A 22,953-nucleotide genomic window follows, 5' to 3' on the forward strand; every position below is an offset into this window, starting at 1 on the left:
TCAAAAACTATAAAGTATATGAAACGTAAAAATACTAAAATAAAACAAATAAACTCAAGCGAAATTTCAATGGGAAGGTAAGGTCAACAAAAACAGAGTAAAATATATCTGAACTTTTACGATCTTCCTACACAAAATTTCTAATTGATTCTGACGTTTCAAAATCGGTATGTCACTATTGAAATAGCCACGCAAAAAATTATAATAAAAAATATGACCCTACTTATAATTGGCGAGAACTCGCTACGGAATGGCTCGTCAGTTCTACACACTACGGATTGCTACGTCGCTACGACACGCTACGCCATCTACGAGGCTACGTAAACTAAAGATTTAATTTTCTCGAAAGGGTCAAGTTTGTTTCACTAATAGAATTTCACTTAAGGGCCTGAAGATAGTTTTCAATTTGAGTGGGGTGTACTGTTAAGGGTAAAGTTACTTTTGTTAAAGGGTAAAATGACTTTACTACAGACACTTCAAAGGCGCTTTTAAAACTAGTGTTAACAAGCTTAAAACAATTTGGGTATTTCACTATATAGACTTTAATTTCGTGTTTTTTTTACTTATTATTACTATATTCTTTCCAAAGTTCTTAATACATTATAGTTTACGTGATCACCCGATGACTCAGTCGTCAAAGTAGCTTTGCTTATTTCCGTGACTCACGGAAACGCAAAAAAAAATCTTTTGTTCGTATGTTATACTTCAATTATACACATTCCCGTTCCCATATTAGGTGTGTAGTCATAATATGTACGTGCTTGATATATTTTAGAGTTTTTGAAAATAGATTAACATTGTTATAGTCCGAGGCATCTATATTTTTCATTTTACAGATTTCTTGATTCGATAAAACGCTCGGATACCATTATTTTGTTTTGTTGATTTGAAATTCTTTGGCCAGAAATCCAAAAACAATGTTAGTTTATCATATCTACAAATAAAAAAACATTTATTTAAATGGATGTAAAAGACGTTAGAAATTATAATTTGCTCAATTAATGGTGGTAGGACCTCTTGTGAGTCCGCACGGGTAGGTACCACTACCCCGTCTATTTCTGTCGTGAAGCAGTAATGCGTTTCGGCTTAAAGGGGTAGGCGTTTTAACTACACTGAGACCTTAGAACATATACTTCAGGGTGGGTGGCGCATTTGCGTTGTAGATGTCTATGGTCTCCAGTAACCACTTAACACCAGGTGGGCGGTGAACTCGTCCCATCTAAGAAATAAAAAAAGTTTTGGTTTTTCATACAGAAATGAACAAAACCCTTAACCAAGAGACAATAGATCATTCCAGGCACTCAGAAAATATTACATTTATTATTATTATTATCTTTGGAAAGTGGAAAACAAGCTGTTTTCCCCGGACACGTTATAATTTTAATGGCTCGAAGCGCTTCGTTTTACACCCGCAATAAAACTTAATAACACTTGAGGAGCTTACGTTAGCCGAACTTTTGTTACTGACGTGAAAGCGTGTGTGAAATACGTAAGTAAAAATTCGGAAACATAAATATTTTAAGACTTGGAAATCTTGACGAAACAAGATTTGGAACTTCTGTGCGTTTAAGAATCATAAACTTGGAAATCTTTATGAAATAAGATTTAAAACTTTTGTAAGTTTTGTAGCAGGTAAGCAATTTATTTCGATTTATTCCAATCGTTATCACACAACAGTTATTCGTCCTGTTATGAAGAGTGAAGCAACTGTCCCACAATTGAAAAAAAGAACTCATATTTCTCATTATCACTTAATGTTAGATGAATTGTCTGCTTTTGCAAGAGAACAAAAACAAAGTCTTTAATTAATTTACTACTAGTGGTAGGACCTCTTGTGAGTCCGTGCGGGTAGGTACCACTACCCTGCCTATTTCTGCCGTGAAGCAGTAATGCGTTTCGCTTTGAAGGGTGGGGCAGCCGTTGTAACATACTGAGATCTTAGAATTTATATCTCAAGATGGGTGGCGCATTTACGTTGTAGATGTCTATGGGTTCCAGTAACCACTTAACACCAGGTGGGCTGTGAGCTCGTCCAACCATCTAAGCAATAAAAAAAAAGAACTGAAAATAAATTAGTCTCGTACACAGTCAGATGCAGCAAAGTAATTTTCGTGCTTGTAATTATTTGTAGTTATTTTTTTAACTAGAAGCCGTTGCCCTCTTTGCTTGTTAAGCAACTTATAACAGTGCAACACTGTTATTTACTTAACTAAAATAAGTAAAAGTTAACTCTTTTCTTAATGTTAAAATTATTGGTAAACTATCATAGTACAAAGCATGTAAACAATTGCTTAAGACGGTATTCAATATAATTCATAGACAAACTAGTTAAAAAGTGAGACCTTAGATCTTCATGTCTCAAGGTGGGTGGCGGCATTTACGTTGTAGATGTCTATGGGTTCCGGTAACTACTTAACGATAATAAAAATAATCTAAGAAATAAATAAAAGATTACCCTCACATTTCTACTATAAATACGAGTGACCTTTGCCGCACGATTTTGATGCTAGAAAAGTTCAAGACTGAGCCCCGTGAGCTCGTCTATACGTCCGGTGAAGCTAGCACAATCCCTCAAGCCTATTAGCAATAGACAGGCATTTTCGAATTTAAAATTGAAAAGGCAAGATTCATTTCGGCTTACACAGCCGAACTGGGTGGAGGTTCAATAGTTATAGTTATACACTTGAAACTGAATAAAATAAACTCTTTGAAGAAGTAAGTGTACTGTCACTATGGAGGCTAATGATAATGAGGGATTTGCGTTCGAGCATTTCTCTCAATCTCATTTACCACCTCTTCAACCGAATCTTGCTAATACTAGGTATGTGTTCACGCATACTTAACTGTAAGCAGCGGCTCGGTTCTGCCCCTGGCATTGCTGAAGTCCATTGGCGACGGTAACCACTCACCATCAGGTGGGCCGTATGTGCGTCTGCCTACAAGGACAATAAAAAAAATTACAATGCTCAGGATGTCAATCCTCGAAATTATTGCATCTGTATTTTGTTATTGATACCAACACGATTACCGATAAGACCACCTATTGTACAAAAATGTAACTGCTTGTTGACTGTTTTCTAATGTTATATGTGTTTTGGTGTGCAATAAAGTGTATTGTCTGTCTTTAAATCTCTATATATAAAAATTAATTGCTGTTCGTTAGTCTCGCTAAAACTCGAGAACGGCTGGACCAATTTGGCAATTTTGGTCTTGAATTATTCGTGAAAGTTCAGAGAAGGTTTAAAAGGTGAAAAAATAAATGCTCAGAATTATATTAAAAACAAACAATTTTGTTTTTCCTTTGATGTATCCCCGTGCCTTTTGTTTGTTTTAAGTTTATTTTGTCCAAAAGTTTAGGTCTTTTATTTATCGATTGAGGCAATACGAAGTCTGCCGGATCAGCTAGTAAATAATAAAATTGATTTCAGTTATCTCATCAATTCAGTCGTATTTCAGAAAATTTACATAATAATACCTATATAATAATAATTACATTGGTATTATTGTGTAAATTTTTGCCACCGGTTACAATATGTACGGTACGGTACATGTAGGTACGGTTACAATTGGATAAGAATATTGTTCCCTGACCCCACTATCCTATAAAACTGTACGATTGCTAATTCAGAATACGCACGTCAACTGGTATTTCAAAAAAATAAACAACCTTTAATTTCACTGAAATCAACCCTCAAGTCCAAAATAAAATAAAAATTTAAGTGCGGCATATCTATAGCCACGGCACTATGATATTTTGCTTCTTTAAAAGCGCAACACGGGCGCGTAAATATCAAAAGTATTTTTCCATTTTGTCACTTGAACAGGCAACAAACAGAAGACAGATAAGGTGCAAACAAACAACTGGTGGTAGGACCTTTTGTGAGTCCGCGCGGGTAGGTACCACCACCCTGCCTATTTCTGCCGTGAAGCAGTAATGCGTTTCGGTTTGAAGGGCGGGGCAGCCGTTGTAACTATACTTTAGAACTTATATCTCAAGGTGGGTGGCGCATTTACGTTGCAGATGTCTATGGACTCCAGTAACCACTTAACACCAGGTGGGCTGTGAGCTCGTCCACCCACGTAAGCAAAAAAAAAAAAAACGAAAGACGGTTCCATCGTAATAGACGAGGACAGACACCGACGCGAAACACGAAAAGTACATTAAGACATTTTATTCCGTTTTACGAGTCGAGGATATAATTATAATTAAAACTATTTTCGGGCTGAGTTTTATACTGAAATGAAACGTAAAAGTCTTGATTTTTTTATAGATAAACTAGCTGACCCGGCAGACTTCGTAGTGCCTCAATCGATAAATAAAAGACCGACGGGGGACACATCAAGGGAAAAACAAAATTGTTATTTTTATTTAATTCCAAGCAGTTTTCATACTTATCTTTACCTTTTAAACCTTCTCTGGACTTCCACAAATAATTCAACACCAAAATTAGCCAAATCGGTTCAGCCGTTCTCGAGTATTAGCGAGACTAACGAACAGCAATTCATTTTTATATATTATAGAGATATAGATAGACGATAGTGCTTTAGCAACCCTGCTCCTAGACAACAATGGAAGATGATAGAGGAAGCCTATGCTATTAGGCACACTATCTGCTTATTGCGAGTTTTTTAACGTTCTCGATAGCGTAAAAGTTAACTCAAATTTGAACGCAGTTGGAACAGCGCCCCTAGCGGCAAACGTATGTAAACGCTCAATCTCCATACAAATTTGAGTTAACTTTTACACTATCGAGAACGTTAAAAAACTCGCACTAAACACACTGAACTGGAGACATTTTGAAAAACGTAATATGTACAATCCTAAAATTTCAGGATAAAGGGCTCATTGATTGATTGACACGATGATCAGCACAGTATTAAAATGTCGACGAATATCATCTTACCCATCAGTCAACTGTTAACAAAAAACAAAATGAAACTATAAAAATAGTCAGAGTTGTGTTACAAAACGTTAAAAAACACATACCTTTGTAAATATGTTCGAAAAACCTTACCCTCCTTCGGCATTCGGAAGAAATCAGTCTTATGTTGTTTCTTGCTTGCTGATTGTTTATAATTTTTTTTTTTTGTTTATGCTTTTGTTTCTCTAGTGTTTTTAATTTGTTTATATTGGCGAGGACCTTTAATTGGCTTTTTGTTTCTATTATTTGTTATATTATTATACTGTTTGTTGGCTGTTGGTTCTCCTTGTATTAAATAAATAAATAAATAATCTTATAAACAATCTAAACGACCTTTCTGTATTTGTGTTAAAAAAAAGTTAACATCGGAGAATATTGTATCGTGCACCGCATACAACATGGAAGCAGACATATTGGATCAATAATTCGTTTGAGCTTTGAACAGTTAGATAGTTTGTTTGGATCGCACGAAAATACGACTGAATATAAAGGAAATTTTGTTAAGGAGATAACTTAAATTTGATGATTTATTATTTTAATTATTAAACTTAGAGTGAGAGAATACATTTGATTGCACATCAAAACGCACTTAACATTAGAAAACAGTCGCAAGCAGATACATTTGTACAATAAGCGGTCTTATCGCTAAAAGCGATCTCTTCCAGACGACCGTTTAATTTACAGAAATTCTGGAAAAGTTAAGATTGCGGTAGGTATGTTTAAATTTAGGCATTTATCTCTAAGCAACTTACTTATCTTATCGACCAGACAGATAAATATTAATGCTTCCAACTTACCGGAAAAATAACAGCGAAATGAAAGATAATAGAAAAAAATCATTTTAGAATATCTCCGATAAAAGAAAGAGGTCGCCTTTTAAAATCTCTACCGACCTTAAGTATCAAATGGGTTGGTGTGTAACGTTAGGTCTTTTTTTTATTGCTTAGATGGGTGGACGAGCTCACGGCCCACCTGGTGTTAAATGGTTACTGGATCGCATAGACATCTACGACGTAAATGCGCCACTCACCTTGAGATATAAGTTCTAAGGTCTCAAATATAGTTACGACTGCCCCGCCCTTCAAACCGAAACGCATTACTGCTTCACGGCAGAAATAGGCAGGGTAGTAGTACCTACGCGCGCGGACTCACAAGAGGTCCTACCACCAGTAATATAGTTATTTACTAGGACCATACCTACTGATGCAGAATGAAAAATAACCATCACAGACCAGATTAAAGACAGCGAGGTTTGTGGAAGTCTTTCCATTGCACGGAAGTATTTTCTCGGTAGATCGATGTTGCTCAGAACTGGTAGATTAGCAAACTTTTCTGGAAAATCTTTTTTCACGTGACGCTTAAGCGAAAACAACTTAATTCGAATGATGTTCTTTGTGTAATTTATCGATTTCCCAGTGGGCGCGGTGTTTCCCGTACCGCAAATTTTAATGCAAATTGGAAAACAGGGCGAGGGCGTGCCGATTCCGAGCCTAAGCTTTCAAATCGTAACTGAATATGAATATTAATGATAAATTCAGCTTAGTTCTGTATCCTCGTTGGTAATTTAAAAAAAAAAACATTTGAAGAACGTGAAAGCGTTTTTGGAAAATAAAAAGGTACATGTGAATTTGTCTGAATGTCTATATTCATTTATTACGATACTATTTGCGATTAACTGAATACTGATTTACATTTACCAATAAGAGTTATTCATTCAAAGCCATCATGGCCTAAAGATGATGGGTGCATTCGTATCAAGCGATGCAGCAGTATTCAAGGAGCAGGTAAGTTGAATGCGAAACTTATGCTTGTTTATCCTACTTCCATACTAATATTATACATGCTTAAGTAACTCTGTCTTTCTTTCTGTCTCTCGCACTTTCACGCCAAAACGACTGAGCCGATTCAAATGAAATTTAGAACACAGATAGTCTAAAGCTTGAGAAAGGCTAATTTTTAATGCAAAAAAGGTTCGTAAAGGGTAGAAAGATTAGGATGAAATGTTGTATGGAAGTATCTTTATTTTTAGAGCTAAACGCTTGAAATTTATTTTTTAGACTGTGGATTCGATAAAATAAATATAAAAACTAAGCTTACACATATACATAGGTTACAATTTATTAAAATATAGTTCGATTTACCCAAAATATAACGATTAGTGTCAAGTAAATCTGCCATCTGCGAGCTATTTTGTGTTTATCTCAAATAATCTTACATAAAAGCCCGTAGCAGCATATATCTTTCTTTTTTTGTAAGCCATTAATCGCCGAAATAGTGAAGCATTAATATTAAAAGAGGAAAGATTATATTTTTTATTTGTTACATTCTTTTTTATTGTGTTTGATACTGTCATGATCAGATTTATATAAAATAATATACAATAAGATCAATAATAAAATTACAATTTCCGAAGCAAAGCGAGGACGGGTCGCTAACGGTAACTATATAGTAATATATGGTAAATTGAATATAGTAGTGGTCCCGCAGTAGTCGAAATTCGACTATAATTAATGGAAATTATAATTTCAATTAATTATAGTCGAATTTGAACATTATTATGGTTCTATTGTCAAAGGCAATATACTTGTATAATCACAGATTTCGCCAAGACTACACTATAGACAAATAATATTACAGATAAACAATATTTGACCATAGACATAAAGCAAAAGTTTGACAATAAATAAAGAGTATATATATATTTGTGTGTGTTGTGTGTCAAATACACACAGGGTAGAGTGAGTAATGTTTTTTTTATTGATGTAATGTATTATTAACACATAATGTTTAAAAAAAAATTGTATTCTGCACTCCTTCTCTATATTCTCTATAAGTGTAGGAAATTTCATACTCCTCCTCCCCAAAGTTTTTGATTCACGTTTTTTTTTTTTTTTTTTTATTGCCTGGATGTGTGGACGAGCTCACAGCTCACCCGGTGTTAACTGGTTACTGGAACCCATAAATATTAATATATAGATATTTGAAAGTTTAAAAATAAGCCTTTAATCAAGCAAAGTTTGTAATTATTCCCTCCGACCGACTTAAAATATGCCAACGCCAGCTTAACCTCAAAATTTGCATCGAAACATTTTAATGTCAAACACCAGACCCAGCAGACAAAGCGAAGTAATCCATAAAACGTTGGATCGCTTGTTATTATCAAGATGTTTTATAATTTATTTGCACGGAATTCTGGGCGGACCTGTTCCAGATCGTTACATCCGCTCGTTAATCAAACAATTTCGTGACTTTATTCTCGTACAACATTTCGTGGTAGCGTCCCATTTATTAACGACAAAAAATATTGAAATGTTGATACTATTTACTTACACTTTTGTTGTTTGTAGTCTATTTTAAATTGATTATCTAGGATGCAATAATGTCTAGTTTTACATTTTACTCAATTCGATGAAATTAGATGGTAACTAGTGAAATTAGAACAAAATAATAGATGAAGAATTCACTCAGTACGCCATGCTTGTCTACTCTAATCTCTATATTCGCACGCACCCTCGCACTCATGTAATAGAAAGAGATAGAGAGAAATAAAAAGAGATAGAAACCAATACGCGTGGAGGGAGCGTAACGCTTTTGTTACGTTACGTTTTATTTTGTTACGTTGTTGGCTTAGGCAGCGGCTTGGCTCTGCCCCTGGCATTGCTGAAGCCCATGCGCGACGATAACCACTCACCATTAGGTGGGCCGTATGCTCGCCTGCCTACAAGGGCATTAAAAAAACGTGATGTATTTTAGTAATTTTTAAATTATATTAAAATAATTAAATTAAAAACGATTAAGGCCATCGGAGGGTATTTTTATGGCACTTACTCGTACTATCATAGTCGGCAGTGTAGCCATGATCCACGAGAGCGAACAAACAAATCATATCACATAGAGTACGGATAGTAAATTTCATTTTAATTTTGCGCAAGTCACGTTCGTTGTGACATCAGGCCAAGTGCTGGTAGTGGAGCTCAATCAGGCTTGTAGCGACCTGCCTATGACTGCTATACAAGATCCTTGGGAATCATTAAAGTTAAAGTCAAACGCTGCTCTTGATCTGTCTAAAAAAATCTTATTCTACGGAAGAATGTGAACGAATGAAGAAAAGTACGAGCGAGTCCGTTCTCTCAGCAACACGTGAAAGCTAAATGTAAGCTTTCAATTAATTTAGTTAATACATTTAAAATTACGATAACATTGAGAATCTCTGACTTGGAATTAATTAGAATTTCCCAGATATTCCACGAGCTTCGTTAACTATCTGTACTAATTTAACTTAACGGTAGACTAAGCTCGGCACTAAGTAAAGCTCTAGTTAGCTTTCGCAGCTAATGAAAGCTTCGTAATACGAAACACAAGTACAAAATCTTCTTTTTTTTAGATTTCATCTCCGAATGTGCATTTTTGAATTATATATAGATAAATATGATTCTCCTGATATTAAGAATTTACCTAAGCTTTGACAGTTACCACTTACCCTGAAGTGTGAAGTAGTTAGTAGTCTCAACTGTATCGTAATAACAACGGTCTTTACTTATTTATAGCTTAGATCGGTGGACGAGCTCACAGCCCACCTGGTGTTAAGTGGTTACTGGAGCCCATCATAGACATCTACAACGTAAATGCGCCACCCACCTTGAGATAAGTTCTGAGGTCTCAGTATAGTTACAACGGCTGCCCCACCTTTCAAACCGAAACGCATTACTGCTTCACGGCTGAAATAGGCAGGGTGGTGGTACCTACCCGCGCGGACTCACAAGAGGTCCTACCACCAGTACCAAAATGGCTACTAATGGCTACAAAAGGCACCAGTACCAAATACTATGACTACTCCGAGGTAGAAATACTTCTATATATAATTTAAATACCTAACTAATAAATAAAGTACACTGAAAGCACGTACGTATCTTTGTAATTATCCTATTCTAAACTTTAGGCAATACCGAAAAAAAAAATTGCGACATCTAAACGCTACTATACTTGAGACCTTAGAACTTGTATCTCAAAGGTGGGTGGCGCACTTACGTTGTGGATGTCTATGGGCTCCATTAACCACTTAACATCAGGTGGGCTGTGAGCTCGTCCACTCAAAAAGCAATAAATATATATATATAAAAAAAAAAAAAGTAGGCTAGGGTAGACTTAAATTTTTATAGCACACAAACATAAATCATTACAAAAATAAATATAAAAAATCTCTCAAGGGATCCCCAAAATCTACTAAGTTGAAAACACAAACAGTCATGTTTTTGTTTACAATAATCGAGACGATTGAAAATTAATTCAAACCACGTGCTTGTAATGATAGCGTTGTATCCCCTTCTGGCGATGCTCCTAGCAAGAAACGATCATTTAAATGCATAAGGAGTTTCTCTACCTCGTCTCAAGCAAATTACATCATGTGTTAAATTGTCTTAAAGGACCGTTTTCGTTGCATTCGTTCGCTTTTCTACAATCTTGTTAGGCTCATTATAATGTACTGGACGTCGTAACTACTAGACAACTAGTGAACCGACTATCTGAGGACTGGATGTGAAAGTAAAGAGACCAAAAAAAATTGAGTGCATATGAAGAGACTTACACAGCGTTGGGTGGATAGGGGTTGAAGAAGAGAAAAAGAGAAGAGAATATGTTAACAGGGTGGGTTTTTGTGATAAAATGGTTTTTTTTTATTGCCCATTGTAGGCAAACGAGCATACGGCCTACCTGATGGTGAGTGGTTACCGTCGCCCATGGACTTCAGCAATGCCAGGGGCAGAGCGAAGCCGCTGCCTACTGTTGAGTACTCTCCACAAGCCTCGTTTGAAGAAGGACAAGTCATAGCGCTCTGTAAACACCGTGGAGGGGACCTCATTCCAAAGCCAGATGGTATGTGGCAAAAAAGATCTCTGGTAACGCACTGTGGATGAACGCAGTGGCTCCAGATAGTATGGATCATCTCAAAACATTCCTCAGAGCACTCCCAATTACTATGATTTTGAATTCTATTACTACTTTGAAAACCTATCGACCGTGTGTCATAGCCGCCTGGGCGATGCCGCTGGTGTTCCGGCTATGACAGCTACCCAACACAACATCATAATATATCACCATCTAAAAAAAAAGGGCCTAACCAACTGTGCGGCAAAATCGATCAGCAATATACCAATATTCAATTAACCTTTCTTTATGAACACAAGCCACGTTATCCATTTTGTACCTACTTAATTAATAACAAAATTCTTAATTAACGAAATCTCTTTCGGAGGCCGTACTAAAAATTAATTAAAGTTTTCAAAGCGGCGGTAAATGTTAACGGTTTTGTTTAGTGGTTGCGAAATTATCTGCGTTAAACGCGAAGGAAAACAAACCCGCCAGTGCTCAGCAGGATTTTATGTCCTTTCTACAATATTCTTTAGTAATTTTTGCTTTGATTTGCTTTAGTGTGAATGCAATGTTGGATCGTAATCGATGAGATCTTAGACTACACCAAATTATCACCGTTAAACGCGAAAGAAAACAAACCCGCCAATTCTCAGCAGGATTTTATGTCCTTTCTACGATATTCTTTAGTAATTTTTGCTTTGATTTACTTTAGTGTGAATGCAATGTTGGATCGTAATCGATGAGATCTTAGACTACACCAAATTATCTCCGTTAAATGCAAAGGAAAACAAACCCATGAGTGCTCAGCAGGATTTTATGTCCTTTCCACAATATTCATTAGTAATTTTTGCTTTGAATTACTTTAGTGTGAATACAATGTTGGATCGTAATCGATGAGATCTTAGACTACACCAATTAGATAATTACCATTCGAAGTATAGGTCTTCGGTAGCATGCTTAAGCACGGTATAATGACATGGCCATAATGATGCAATGAATAAAGATAATCGGCGAACGGAGAAAGAATCTGTGGCTGAGGAGCATCCGACTATCTTGGCATAACAAACATTCTTAACTGGAAGTACACTAATGGTGAGGAGGAGATATTACAAGAAGAAAAATGTTTATCTATATGAATAACGGATACGTTTCACTTTAACATGTGGCCTTCAAGACTCGGCTATTGATATAAATACGAACCTATCACGGTACCTAATAAATTTTAAAGTCGAATTTTTTGAAGTACACTGATGATGATGATGATGATCCATCTGATCGATTTCGGTCATGGCGATCACTTCGACTACTATCCGGCGATTTGGCGCTCGTGCGCTCGAAGGTGGCTTATATAGCCTATCTTCGCGGCAAAACTCCTTGCGCATTGAGGGCACGTAAGCACGCCGTTCTCATAATCATAGGTTATGGCAGCAGGAGGGCGGGCCTTTAACTGGTCGCGTTTGTAATCAAGGTCAGCTTTACGCTGATCCTCGAACTCGCGTACTTGGCTGTTCACCATCCTGCGCCATTCTGGCCGCCGTGCTGCCAAGCGCTCCCATTGAGAGGTCTCTATATCACATCATTTCATGTGTCGTTTCACGACATCCTTGTACCGGAGGAGCTGACGAGTACACTACTGGTGACGAGGAGATATTACAAGAAACGCATTACTGCTTCACGGCAGAAATAAGCGGGGTGGTGGTATCTACCCGTGCGGACTTTTACTCCTTTCCAATGTCATCCACATCAAATTGTTGTCACTAATACCAAATAAAACGAACCTTATTTACAAAGATATATGTCGCGTATTAAGCGAAATAAACTTTCACCCCTCGACATGATTGATTCAGAGAAATCAGAATGCTCAAGAAAGCTAAGTAGGGCCCGGCCATTCTTAATAGAACAACATCGTGAAGGAATAACATCGTGTAATAAAAATCAAACCCGCAAAATTATAAAAAAACGCCTTTTTATCAGTTTTATTCAGTACCAGCGACCCGCCCTCGCTTCGCTTAAATAAATTTTATTATTAATACCAAAGTCCCGCGATGTTACCCGCGGTTATTTTCGTACCGTGGGCGACGGCGCGGGGCAAAGCTAGTCTAAAAAAAGTAGCCTTAGTTACTCTTTAGATCATCAGCTATCTATCAGTGAAAGTCTCGTCAAAATTGGTCCAGCCGTTCTAGAGATTAGCCGGAACAAACAGACAGACAGAAAGACAAAATTTTAAAAAAATGTTATTTTAGTGTATGTACCGTATATATATTCATATACACGTAGTAAAAAGCGGTTATTTCAATGTTACAAACAGATACTCTAATTTTATTTATATGTATGTATAGATTACTCAAAATTATTCTTTTTGTATCGATCGTCAAGTTTTCACGAAATATTTACCTACTTCCGTGTTGAAATTAACTCTGTGGCCCTCAAGGGAAATGTTTTGGTGGCCTTCTCAAACTGCTTAAACTTAGTATAAATTCATGTTTAATACGTCTCTAAGTGAAAACAGCGGTTTAACAACCAATTACTATGCAAGACAACCTGTTATACGCGTTATTATGTTATTCAAACGTGGGACGTATTCAAGAAAGCAATTATTCCGGCGTGATGTGAAATTTCTAACACGAATGATATTATGAACGCGATTTAATTACGAAAATAACGGAATTACCATACGTATCGTGTGTACGTGTACGTAGGGCTGCCAACTGTATAATACAGTATATTATATTATCTATATATTAATACCTGAAGCAAAAACTTTGTATCCCTTTTTACGAAAATTGCGCGGACGGAGGAGTATGAAATTTTCCACACTTATAGAGAATATAGAGAAGAAGTGCACAATGCTAATATTTTTTTAAAAGAATGCATAAAAGATACATTAAATCAATAAAGAAAACATTACACACACTACATTTCATGTGTTTGACGCACACACGCATGCATACTATTTATTGTAAAATTTTTGGTCTTGACGTCTGTTGTCAAATTGAGATTAAATATTGTTTGTATTTGTTAATATTTTTTATAGTGTAGTCTTGGCGGAATTTGTGATTATAGAAGTATAAAATACAATCATAGTAGTGTACAAACTTACAATTCCATTTAATTATAGTCGAATTTCGACTACTGCGGGACCTCTAGTATTATATTATTTTATTAAATACAACACACAAGAACAAGTACATCCATAAGTTCAAATATACAAACTTCGGAGCCGGCGTATCTAATGATGATGATCAAATTGATGATGAAAATTATGTCAATGATTATGATCAAATTCTTATCACAACATACAAATACAACCTAGCTACTAATAAGCTAGTAATAAAACGTTTATCGTTCGTTAAAATCATCTTATTTTAATTTAGACAGCTTTTTTAAATGAATAGACGGCAACCCTACGTGTTTCTGAACACACTGAAATTTGCTGCAATAAATTAATTCAAAATTATAGAGTTCTGAATAGATTGTTAGTGTAATATGTTTATACGAGGATAGGAACGTGCCTCATATAATCCAGGGATTTTTTTTATTGCTTAGATGGATGGAGGACCTCACAGCCCACCTAGTGTTAGGTGGTTACTGGAGCCCATAGATATCTACAACGTAAATGCGCCACCCACCTTGAAATATAAGTTCTAAGATCTCAAGTATAGTTACAACGGCTGCCCCACCCCTCAAACCGAAACGTATTACTGCTTCACGGCAGAAATAGGCAGGGTGGCGGTATCAATCTGTGCGGACTCACAAGACGTCCGACGACAAGATGACATTTACGTTGTAGACGTCTATGGGCTCCGGTAACCATTCAACATCAGGTAGGCCGTGAGCTCGTCCACCCATCAAAGCAATAAATAAAAAATAAAAAATCGTGCTCGAAACCAAATTAATTATTTTGTTTTGAAAGCGTTTTTATTACGAATCCAGAAATGATTGAACGCTATTTCTTTTCAACGAGAAAACAGTAAAGAAAACTCAAATATTTTTATGTAACTCCCACATATGTATTTTCCAAGATTCTCAACAGGCAAGAACGATAGCTTCACTGAATAAGAAAACAGTGAATGATTCTACAATATTTTCTGTAATAATACAATACCACAATTCATTCGATTGCAACATACTGACTTCCATACAGTTCAGTAAGCACGGCGGTGTCTGAATAACGTATATTAGTAGAGTTTCGTGCGCAAAGGAAAACGAAAGTTATTAGGAGTGGGTAATATCGGTTTTGCCTCGTATCGAATCGTATCTATATATCGAGGATCAATATCGGATATTGAATCTATATATTTTCTGAATCTATATATTGATGGATGCTAGTAGATTTTCTCGATTCATGATATTTGAGATTTGAAACGATACGCTGATATCTTCTACGATCTAATATCGTAGTAGATATAGATTTAAGTCAACGTTATACGGTTGGTTTTCTGATATCAATTTATAATATGATCTTAAAGTAATAAAAAGAACATGAAAATAAAAATATCAAAAAAACTTTCCTTCATGCTTTTACCAGGCTTAGGACTGGCTACATTATTTTCAGTTTTTAGTATTTTGTGTCTTAATTTAAAATTACAAAAATTACATACCAAAAGAGTGTAGATTTCAAAAGTTTAATACAAACACAAGAAATAAACTTAATTATTTGGATTCAACTAAAAATAGAAAAATGTGTACTTTAAAAATCGAACACAAAAAACTTTTAAGTATTTATAAACACTTGTCCAAAAATTCTAGTTCAAGGTCAAAGCGCGTGAAATTAAATTCAACGATGCAAATAGGCTATACTGCATTCAAGTTAGGGTCGAAAGTTGAAACTTCTTTCCTTAATTGTATCCTGCTGATACGCTAAGAATAATCTACAGACATATGGACTTAAATATAAGGTTTACAATTGTATGGATAATGCCTGTTTCTGTTTCATTCATCACATGATATCCCTATCGTGCGCTCACTCACTCTGGCCGATTCGATACGAACCAAACGAATATTGCTGATATTAACGAATCGGTACGATATGCCGATGCGCATCACATCGAGCAATATCGTGTATCGGCTGATATCGAAATATAGATTTCGATTCACGAATCGGTACGATATGGCGATGCGCATCACATCGAGCAATATCGTGTATCGGCTGAAATCGATATATAGATTTCGTGCGGCGCGATATCGGATTCAACGATATTGCTGCGATATATAGATATTGAATCTATATACGATTTATATCACCCACTCCTAAAAGTTATTGTTTTGGCTCGAAGGTATATAATAAGAAAGCCGGCGGCGTTCACATACATTATTAGATTACATAAATGAAGGCGCAAAGGTGTTTGTTTTTATATTTTGTCTAACGGAATATAAGTTGTTAGATCGGTTTTGTTTTTTTTTATTTACTAGCAAGATTATTGCACTATTTTTACTGGTGGTAGGATCTCTTGTGAGTCCGCACGGGTAGGTACCACCACCCTGCCTATTTCTGCCGTGAAGCAGTAATGCGTTTCGGTTATAAGCTCAAGGGAAAGAAGGGTGGGGCAGCCGTTGTAACTATACTGAGACCTTAGAACTCATATCTCAAGGTGGGTAGCGGCATTTACATTGTAGATGTCTATGGGGTCCCGTAACTACTTAATACCAGGTGGGCTGTGAGCTCGTCCACCCATCTAAGTAATAAAAAAAAAAGATTTCACCCCGCTGGTCAACGAATGCGAATCCTTTTTTTAATGTCCTTGTAGGCAGAGAGCATACGGGCCACCTGATGGTGAGTGGTTACCGTCGCCCATGGACTTCAGCAATGCCAGGGGCAGAGCCAAGCCGCTGCTTACCGCTTAATACTCTCCACAAGCCTCTTGTAAAGAAGATCATTTCATAGCACTCGGGAAACACCTTGGAGGGGAGCTCATCCTGAGCCGCGGGCGCATCCTCCTATCCATCCTCCATCGTTCTATTAATACTAGAACAATAAACACATAGTTTACTGCTTCTTATAGTCAGCCATCAAATAAATCAACGGTGCCGACCGCTCTTTAGTTAATTCTCAAACTAATTATAACTCGTGGGGTTAGATTGGCGCGCATAACGCGGGTTAACTTGGTCAATATGTGGTTATTAATTATACTTAAGTTAGTTGAAGTGCTTCTGGAGGAGTTTGCTTGATCCAGAGTTATATTCTGAATGGGAAAGTTAACTGCGTTATAAGTTATCCGGTAATTAAGAGGACATTAAGGCGATTTGGCTCGGCGGAGTTTGGGATTAGGTATATTAGACACAGTCATTGGAGTTTAAATCACATTGAGGCAAACAATTGTCGAACCTATTTTTCAGAAAAGTATGAGATTAGTCCATGTAGCTGTCATATATAATAGTAATATTCAAGGTGCCCTAAACACGTCATTACGGATCCTCCCCATCCATTAACGGTGCTTTTAGGTACCGCAAGCACCGGTCACCGTCCTCGCCGAACCCGTTGATTGCGAGGAAGGGCTTGACGAGTAAATTAACCCATAGACACAGCCCACTGAGTTTCTCGCCGGATCTTCTCAGTGGGTCGCGTTTTCGATCCGGTGGTAGATTCTGCGAAGCACTGCTCTTGCTAGGGCCAGTGTTAGTAACGCTCCGGTTTGAGTTCTGTGAGCTCACCTACACGTCAAGCAAAAGCTGAAATAGCCTTTCAAGGCAATCAGCATAGGTAGGAAAAAATAGAAAAAACAAAGAGGACTATCAGAAACTTGTCTATTATGAAACTAGTCTGCTATTATTTTAGTGAATATTACCTTTAGTTATATTTCGAATATATTATAACTAACAAATCACGCACTGTCATCCGGTCCTAAATTAGGATTCCCAGTGTTATGGTACTAGAGACTGACATACATACTTACATACGTACATACATATTTATCTATGTTTCGAGCCCTATCAATATTTATATAAAAATCATGGTATCAAAATTGTAGAGCTATTCGGAATATAATAAAATGTTTTGTTATGAATGGCCGGACGATACTATTGTTAGATAAAAAAAACTGCAATTGGGTCATAATATTCCAAATTCGGAATCATTTTTCCAATCCTGTCGTTTTTCTACTGCTCGAAACTGATAGTGAATCTTCAAATGAAAATGATGCTTATTTAGAGAGACTTATACCAAAGCCTATAAATGTGACAAGACAAACTCGGCCACCCACTTTGAGACATGAGTTCGAAGGCTTAGGCATATTTAACAAACCCACGGCGGTGTGTGACTGCTACGCACAAAATACTCCCTGGCAGCAACAATTTCGTGATCTCTGCTCATCTGATGATTGATGGTCTACAGTCCAGCGTTTAGCATATGATGGTAAGATATCTTGTGAGCGCTGGTACGTACCACCACTTCGGCGTGAAGCAGTAATACATTCCGGTTTAAAGGTAGGACAGCCGATGTACTATAAAACAGACTTAAAACTCATATATCCAACTAAAAACGTAAAAGGGGTGGTGGCACTTAAGTTGTCGATGTTCATAGCTTTCGGTAACCACTTAACACTTGTTAGGCCGTGAGCTCGTTCATCCGTCGATGCAATAAAAAATGCCATTAAGACCTCAAAGCGCTGATATTCATAGTGCAGCCTTTTTCTCCACCTTATCCCACTAGGTGGGGTCGGCACAGCTAATTTTTCTCTTCCGTTCACTTCTATCAGCCGTCATTTCAACACTCACTCCTCTCTCTATCATATCCTCATTCACACACTCCATCCATGTCTTCTTCGGTCGACCTCTTTCCCCTCTACCTTGCACTACCATTTCCATACATCTCCTAGTCAAATGCATCTTCTTTCTACGCATCACATCTCCATACTATGCTAACCGTCCGCTCTTAAATTTGTAGATTTAATTTGTAGATATTCATTGTCTAGTTGTGGTCTTAAAGTACCTGAGGCGAGCCCTAAGCTCGTCTGCCTAGCAAAGACTATTCACGGCTACTTTAATAAGACTATTCGTTAGATAGAAGTCAAGAGCTGTCGGTAGAACCCTAACCCATACCCGTACCCGACCCAGTTCAATTTCACTTCCTTCCCTAAGTAATTTCTCCGTTTTTATTACGACATTGAAATATATAGAACATTTTTCCTTTCCACCCCGCCTCCATTATACAACGATATGATAAATTAAAAGCCTTTTTGCGTACTGAAGTTTCGTGTATGTAATTTGTTCGTTGGTTTTATATATATACTAATATATAAATGTACAGTGGTTTTTACGGATGTTCCGTTATAACTACTGAACCGTGCATCCGATTGACTTGAAACTTGGTATCCATGTAGAAAATATATGTACTTAATGGATAGGCTAATTTATATGAGTGTTGGACTCCCTAATAATAATTCTTTATTCTTTTTTTTATTTTTTATTTGTACACACTGTTAATAAAATACAGTAATTGGGATAAGATATAAAAAATGGCGAGCTTAACTCAACAATTGAGTTATCTACCAGCTAACCGTTCTCAAAGAAGGAAAGCTTTACATTACATTACAATAATGTTAATTTTAAATTCCCAGCGAAGCGGGCGAGTACGGCCAGTAACTACTGAATCGTGCATCCGATTGACTTCAAACTTGGTATCCATGTAGAAAATACAGGAACTTAATGGATAGGCTAATATTTATATGATCGTTGGACTACCTAATAATAATGACAATAAATAATAATGTTAATTTTAAATGCGCAGCGAAGCGGGCGAGTACGTCTACTTATTTATATATATTTTTTTACTTTATACACGGTTAATGATTTATCTAAATGAAAATTTGTGATTCCTGTTTGATTCACTAGAATTCGATTCTGACTTAGAAAAAACGTTTACATTTTGGTTTCATATCCACGTGTGTTAATATTTAAGTGGATCTTCTTCTTCTTGACCTTACCCCACACTATAAAGGGTCCACGTAGCATGTGCTCTTATCATGCTGCATAGCGATTTGGCTTGATTTTTATAACCGGTCATCTACCTGACGTTAATCCTCCTTGGGTTATATCTCCAGTAATTTATTAATGCAAATTTTATTAATAAAAATTTATTGATTTTTATGTTTCTTATTTTGGTGTTACTCTTACATCATTTTTTTTTAGGCTTCTATAATTTTAGTTTTGTTATTGTAGGCATTTAGATTTGACTCTAAATTTAGATTTTCAAATAGCAATAACTATGTCACGTTTTGCGTTGAACGATGCACCGGTGTTCGAATCTCAGGCGGGTACCAATTTTTCTAATGAAATACGTACTCAACAATTCATGATCACGATTGGCTTCCACGATGAAGGAATAACATCGTGTAATAAAAATCAAACCCGCAAAAGCATAATTTGCGTAATTACTGGTGGTAGGACCTCTTGTGAGTCCGCACGGGTAGGTACCACCGCCCTGCCAATTTCAGCCGTGAAACAGTAATTCGCTTCGGTTTGAAGGGTGGGGCAGCCGTTGTAACTATACTGAGATCTTAGAACTTATATCTCAGGATGGGTGGCGCATTTACGTTGTAGATGTCTATGGGCTCCAGTAACTACTTGACACCAGGTGGGCTGTGAGTTCGACCACCCATCTAAGCAATAAAAATAAATAAAAAAAGTAGTCGAAATCAATTAAATATGCGTTATTAAGGTTAAATAAAAAAATCTGGTCTGATATTGATAAAAATCACTTCACAGTTCGGAGTTAACATACACAACACACACAAAAAACCAATCGAATTGAGAAGCTCATTATTTTTTGAAGTCGGTCAAAAATGAGTGAAAGCTTTTTCGGAGTAAATTAACTTTGATGCCCACCTAACAACCTTTAGGATCGTACGTTCTACTACAATAGAAGACCCGAAACTTCTCGGGTCAAAACTATCGGTTACTCGAAGATAAACTTAGTTAAATTGTTTGGTAAAGTTATATTTCATTGGCTCCTAACTTCGGTACTTAACAAGCTTCTATATAATTAATAAAACGAGGTGAGTATGAATTACGTGTGCGTTTTACGTCTTGTTAACGAGCGTTTGAAGATTAACTTTTACTAGAGGTCCCGCAGTAGTCGAAATTCGACTATAATTAATTGGAATTGTAAGTTTGTACACTATTATGATTGTATTTTATACTTCTATAAACACAAATTTCGCCAAGACTACACTATAAAAAATATTAACAAAGACAAACAATATTTAATCTCAATTTGGCAACAGACGTCAAGAACAAAAGTTTGACAATAAATAGTATGCATGCGTGTGTGCGTCAAATACATGGTATGTAGTGTGTGTAATGTTTTCTTTATTGATTTAATATATATTTTATTCATTTTTAAAAAAAAAATTTAGCATTGTGCACTTCTTCTCTATATTCTCTATAAGTGTGAAAAATTTCATACTCCTCCGTCCGCGCAATTTTCGTAAAAAGGGATACAAAGTTTTTGCTTCACGTATTAATATATAGATTGTCCCAGCAAATCTGGGTTTAGTCACATCCGGTTTGAAGTATAGAATTTGAACGTATTGGGTTAAACAAAAATACAGGCAATCACATCTTAATGTCTATATCGTAGTCCACTGAGTTTCTCGCCGGATCTTCTCAGTGGGTCGCGTTTCCGATCCGGTGGTAGATTCTGCGAAGCACTGCTCTTGATGGGGCCAGTGTTAGCAACATTCCCGGTTAGAGTCCCGTGAGCTAATCTACATGTCAAGGCATAGGTAGGAAAAGAGTATATATATCGAGGAATGAGTACCTACCCGCGCGGACTCACAAAAGGTGTTTTTTATTACACGATGTTATACCTTCACCGTGGAAGTCAATCGTGAACATTTGTCGAGTAGGTACGTATTTCATTAGAAAAATTGGTACCCGCCTGCGGGATTCGAACACCGGTGCATCGCTAGATACGAATGTACCGGAAGTCTTAGGCCACGACGACTTTATTTCACAGCCTCTTTCAACACAAGCTATCTCCATTCCACTCTGTTCTCCAAAGGTAACGTCATCCTTCCATTCTTACTAAATTATCTCGTTTGTTTCAGCAATGACATCTTGCCGAGTGGCAGCGTGCGTGGCTGCGCTTGCTGCTCTCAGCTGCGCTGTCCCGCATACCATACTCGCATTGGATCTGAACCGTCTCTATGGGCACCACACCAAGAGATCCGGTAAGTTTTTAAGCGGCCTACACGGATATGGTTGTATTTCGGCTTGCATTTATTTGACGAAAGTATTACCAAACGCTTCACTCTGCCCCCTTTGCCTTTTCATGAGTTTTGTCTCATGCGAGGTTTGGACGCTGATTGTTGACCGACAGGAGGTTTTAGTAGGTTCAACTACGACATACCCCGCCCTCCATCCCCAGTCGAAGGCGGAAGTCCGGCGATTTCCTCCTAACAAAACAAAAAACCCATCAAAACTTAAATAGGCAGATCGGTAATTCACCGGGAGGGTTTTGTGTATTCAATCACAGACCCGGTTTTGTGTTACATTTATTTACACTAATATTATAAAGACGAAAGATTTATTTGTTTGTTTGTATTGAATAGGCTCCGAAAGTATTGAACCGATTGAAAAATTTTTTCACTGTTTGGAAGCTACACTATTCCCGAGTGACATAGGCTATAATATTTTCTGAAAAAAATTAAAGATCCTTACTAAAACTCCAATAATGTAGCCCAAGGTGTAAAAAAATACTTAAAATATTCTTTACATCGCGTGCCCTGCAAAAACTATTGATGACAGAATAAAATAATGTACTACGACTTTGTAGAACACATTATTATTTACAAGAAGTATTGCGACAGCATATGTCTAACTATTATAGTTAATGTTACTGATATAATTTTTGTTAAAGACCCGAGCGGAGCCGGAGCGGGCCGCTAGTTTATAAATATTTTAGATTGAGGAGGCAAAACAGTGTAGGCATGTTTTTCGTTCGTGTTCCTGAAGCCGACGTTTAAGATTGCCACGACTCCCCCGGGACAACTCCGACTTTAATGAATTGCAAACTCCGCGGGCGGTACAACCCTTTGTTTACCAAGTCTCTGTGTCGGAATCGGAATGGGGCATTTCTTTTAAACGTTTCAAATTACCTTGGAAACTGGTTTTGATCCTTTCACTGAAATAATTTTGTTCTTTGATCGTTTGAAGAACGGAAAAT

At 36.8% G+C, this 22,953-nt stretch overlaps 1 protein-coding gene across 1 annotated transcript in view; it reads left to right on the forward strand.

The window, feature by feature from the left end:
- Positions 1-22,953, forward strand: part of LOC101742922 (IDLSRF-like peptide) — a 76,700-nt gene that overhangs the window by 32,628 nt on the left and 21,119 nt on the right. The window contains exon 2 of the mRNA XM_004923235.4: positions 21,836-21,958. Coding sequence (XP_004923292.1) covers positions 21,838-21,958 — 121 coding nt within the window. The 5' untranslated portion in view covers positions 21,836-21,837. The remainder of the gene's footprint in view (positions 1-21,835; positions 21,959-22,953) is intronic.

Source organism: Bombyx mori, chromosome 7 (genome assembly GCF_030269925.1).
Source record: "Bombyx mori chromosome 7, ASM3026992v2".
NCBI lineage: Eukaryota > Metazoa > Arthropoda > Insecta > Lepidoptera > Bombycidae > Bombyx > Bombyx mori.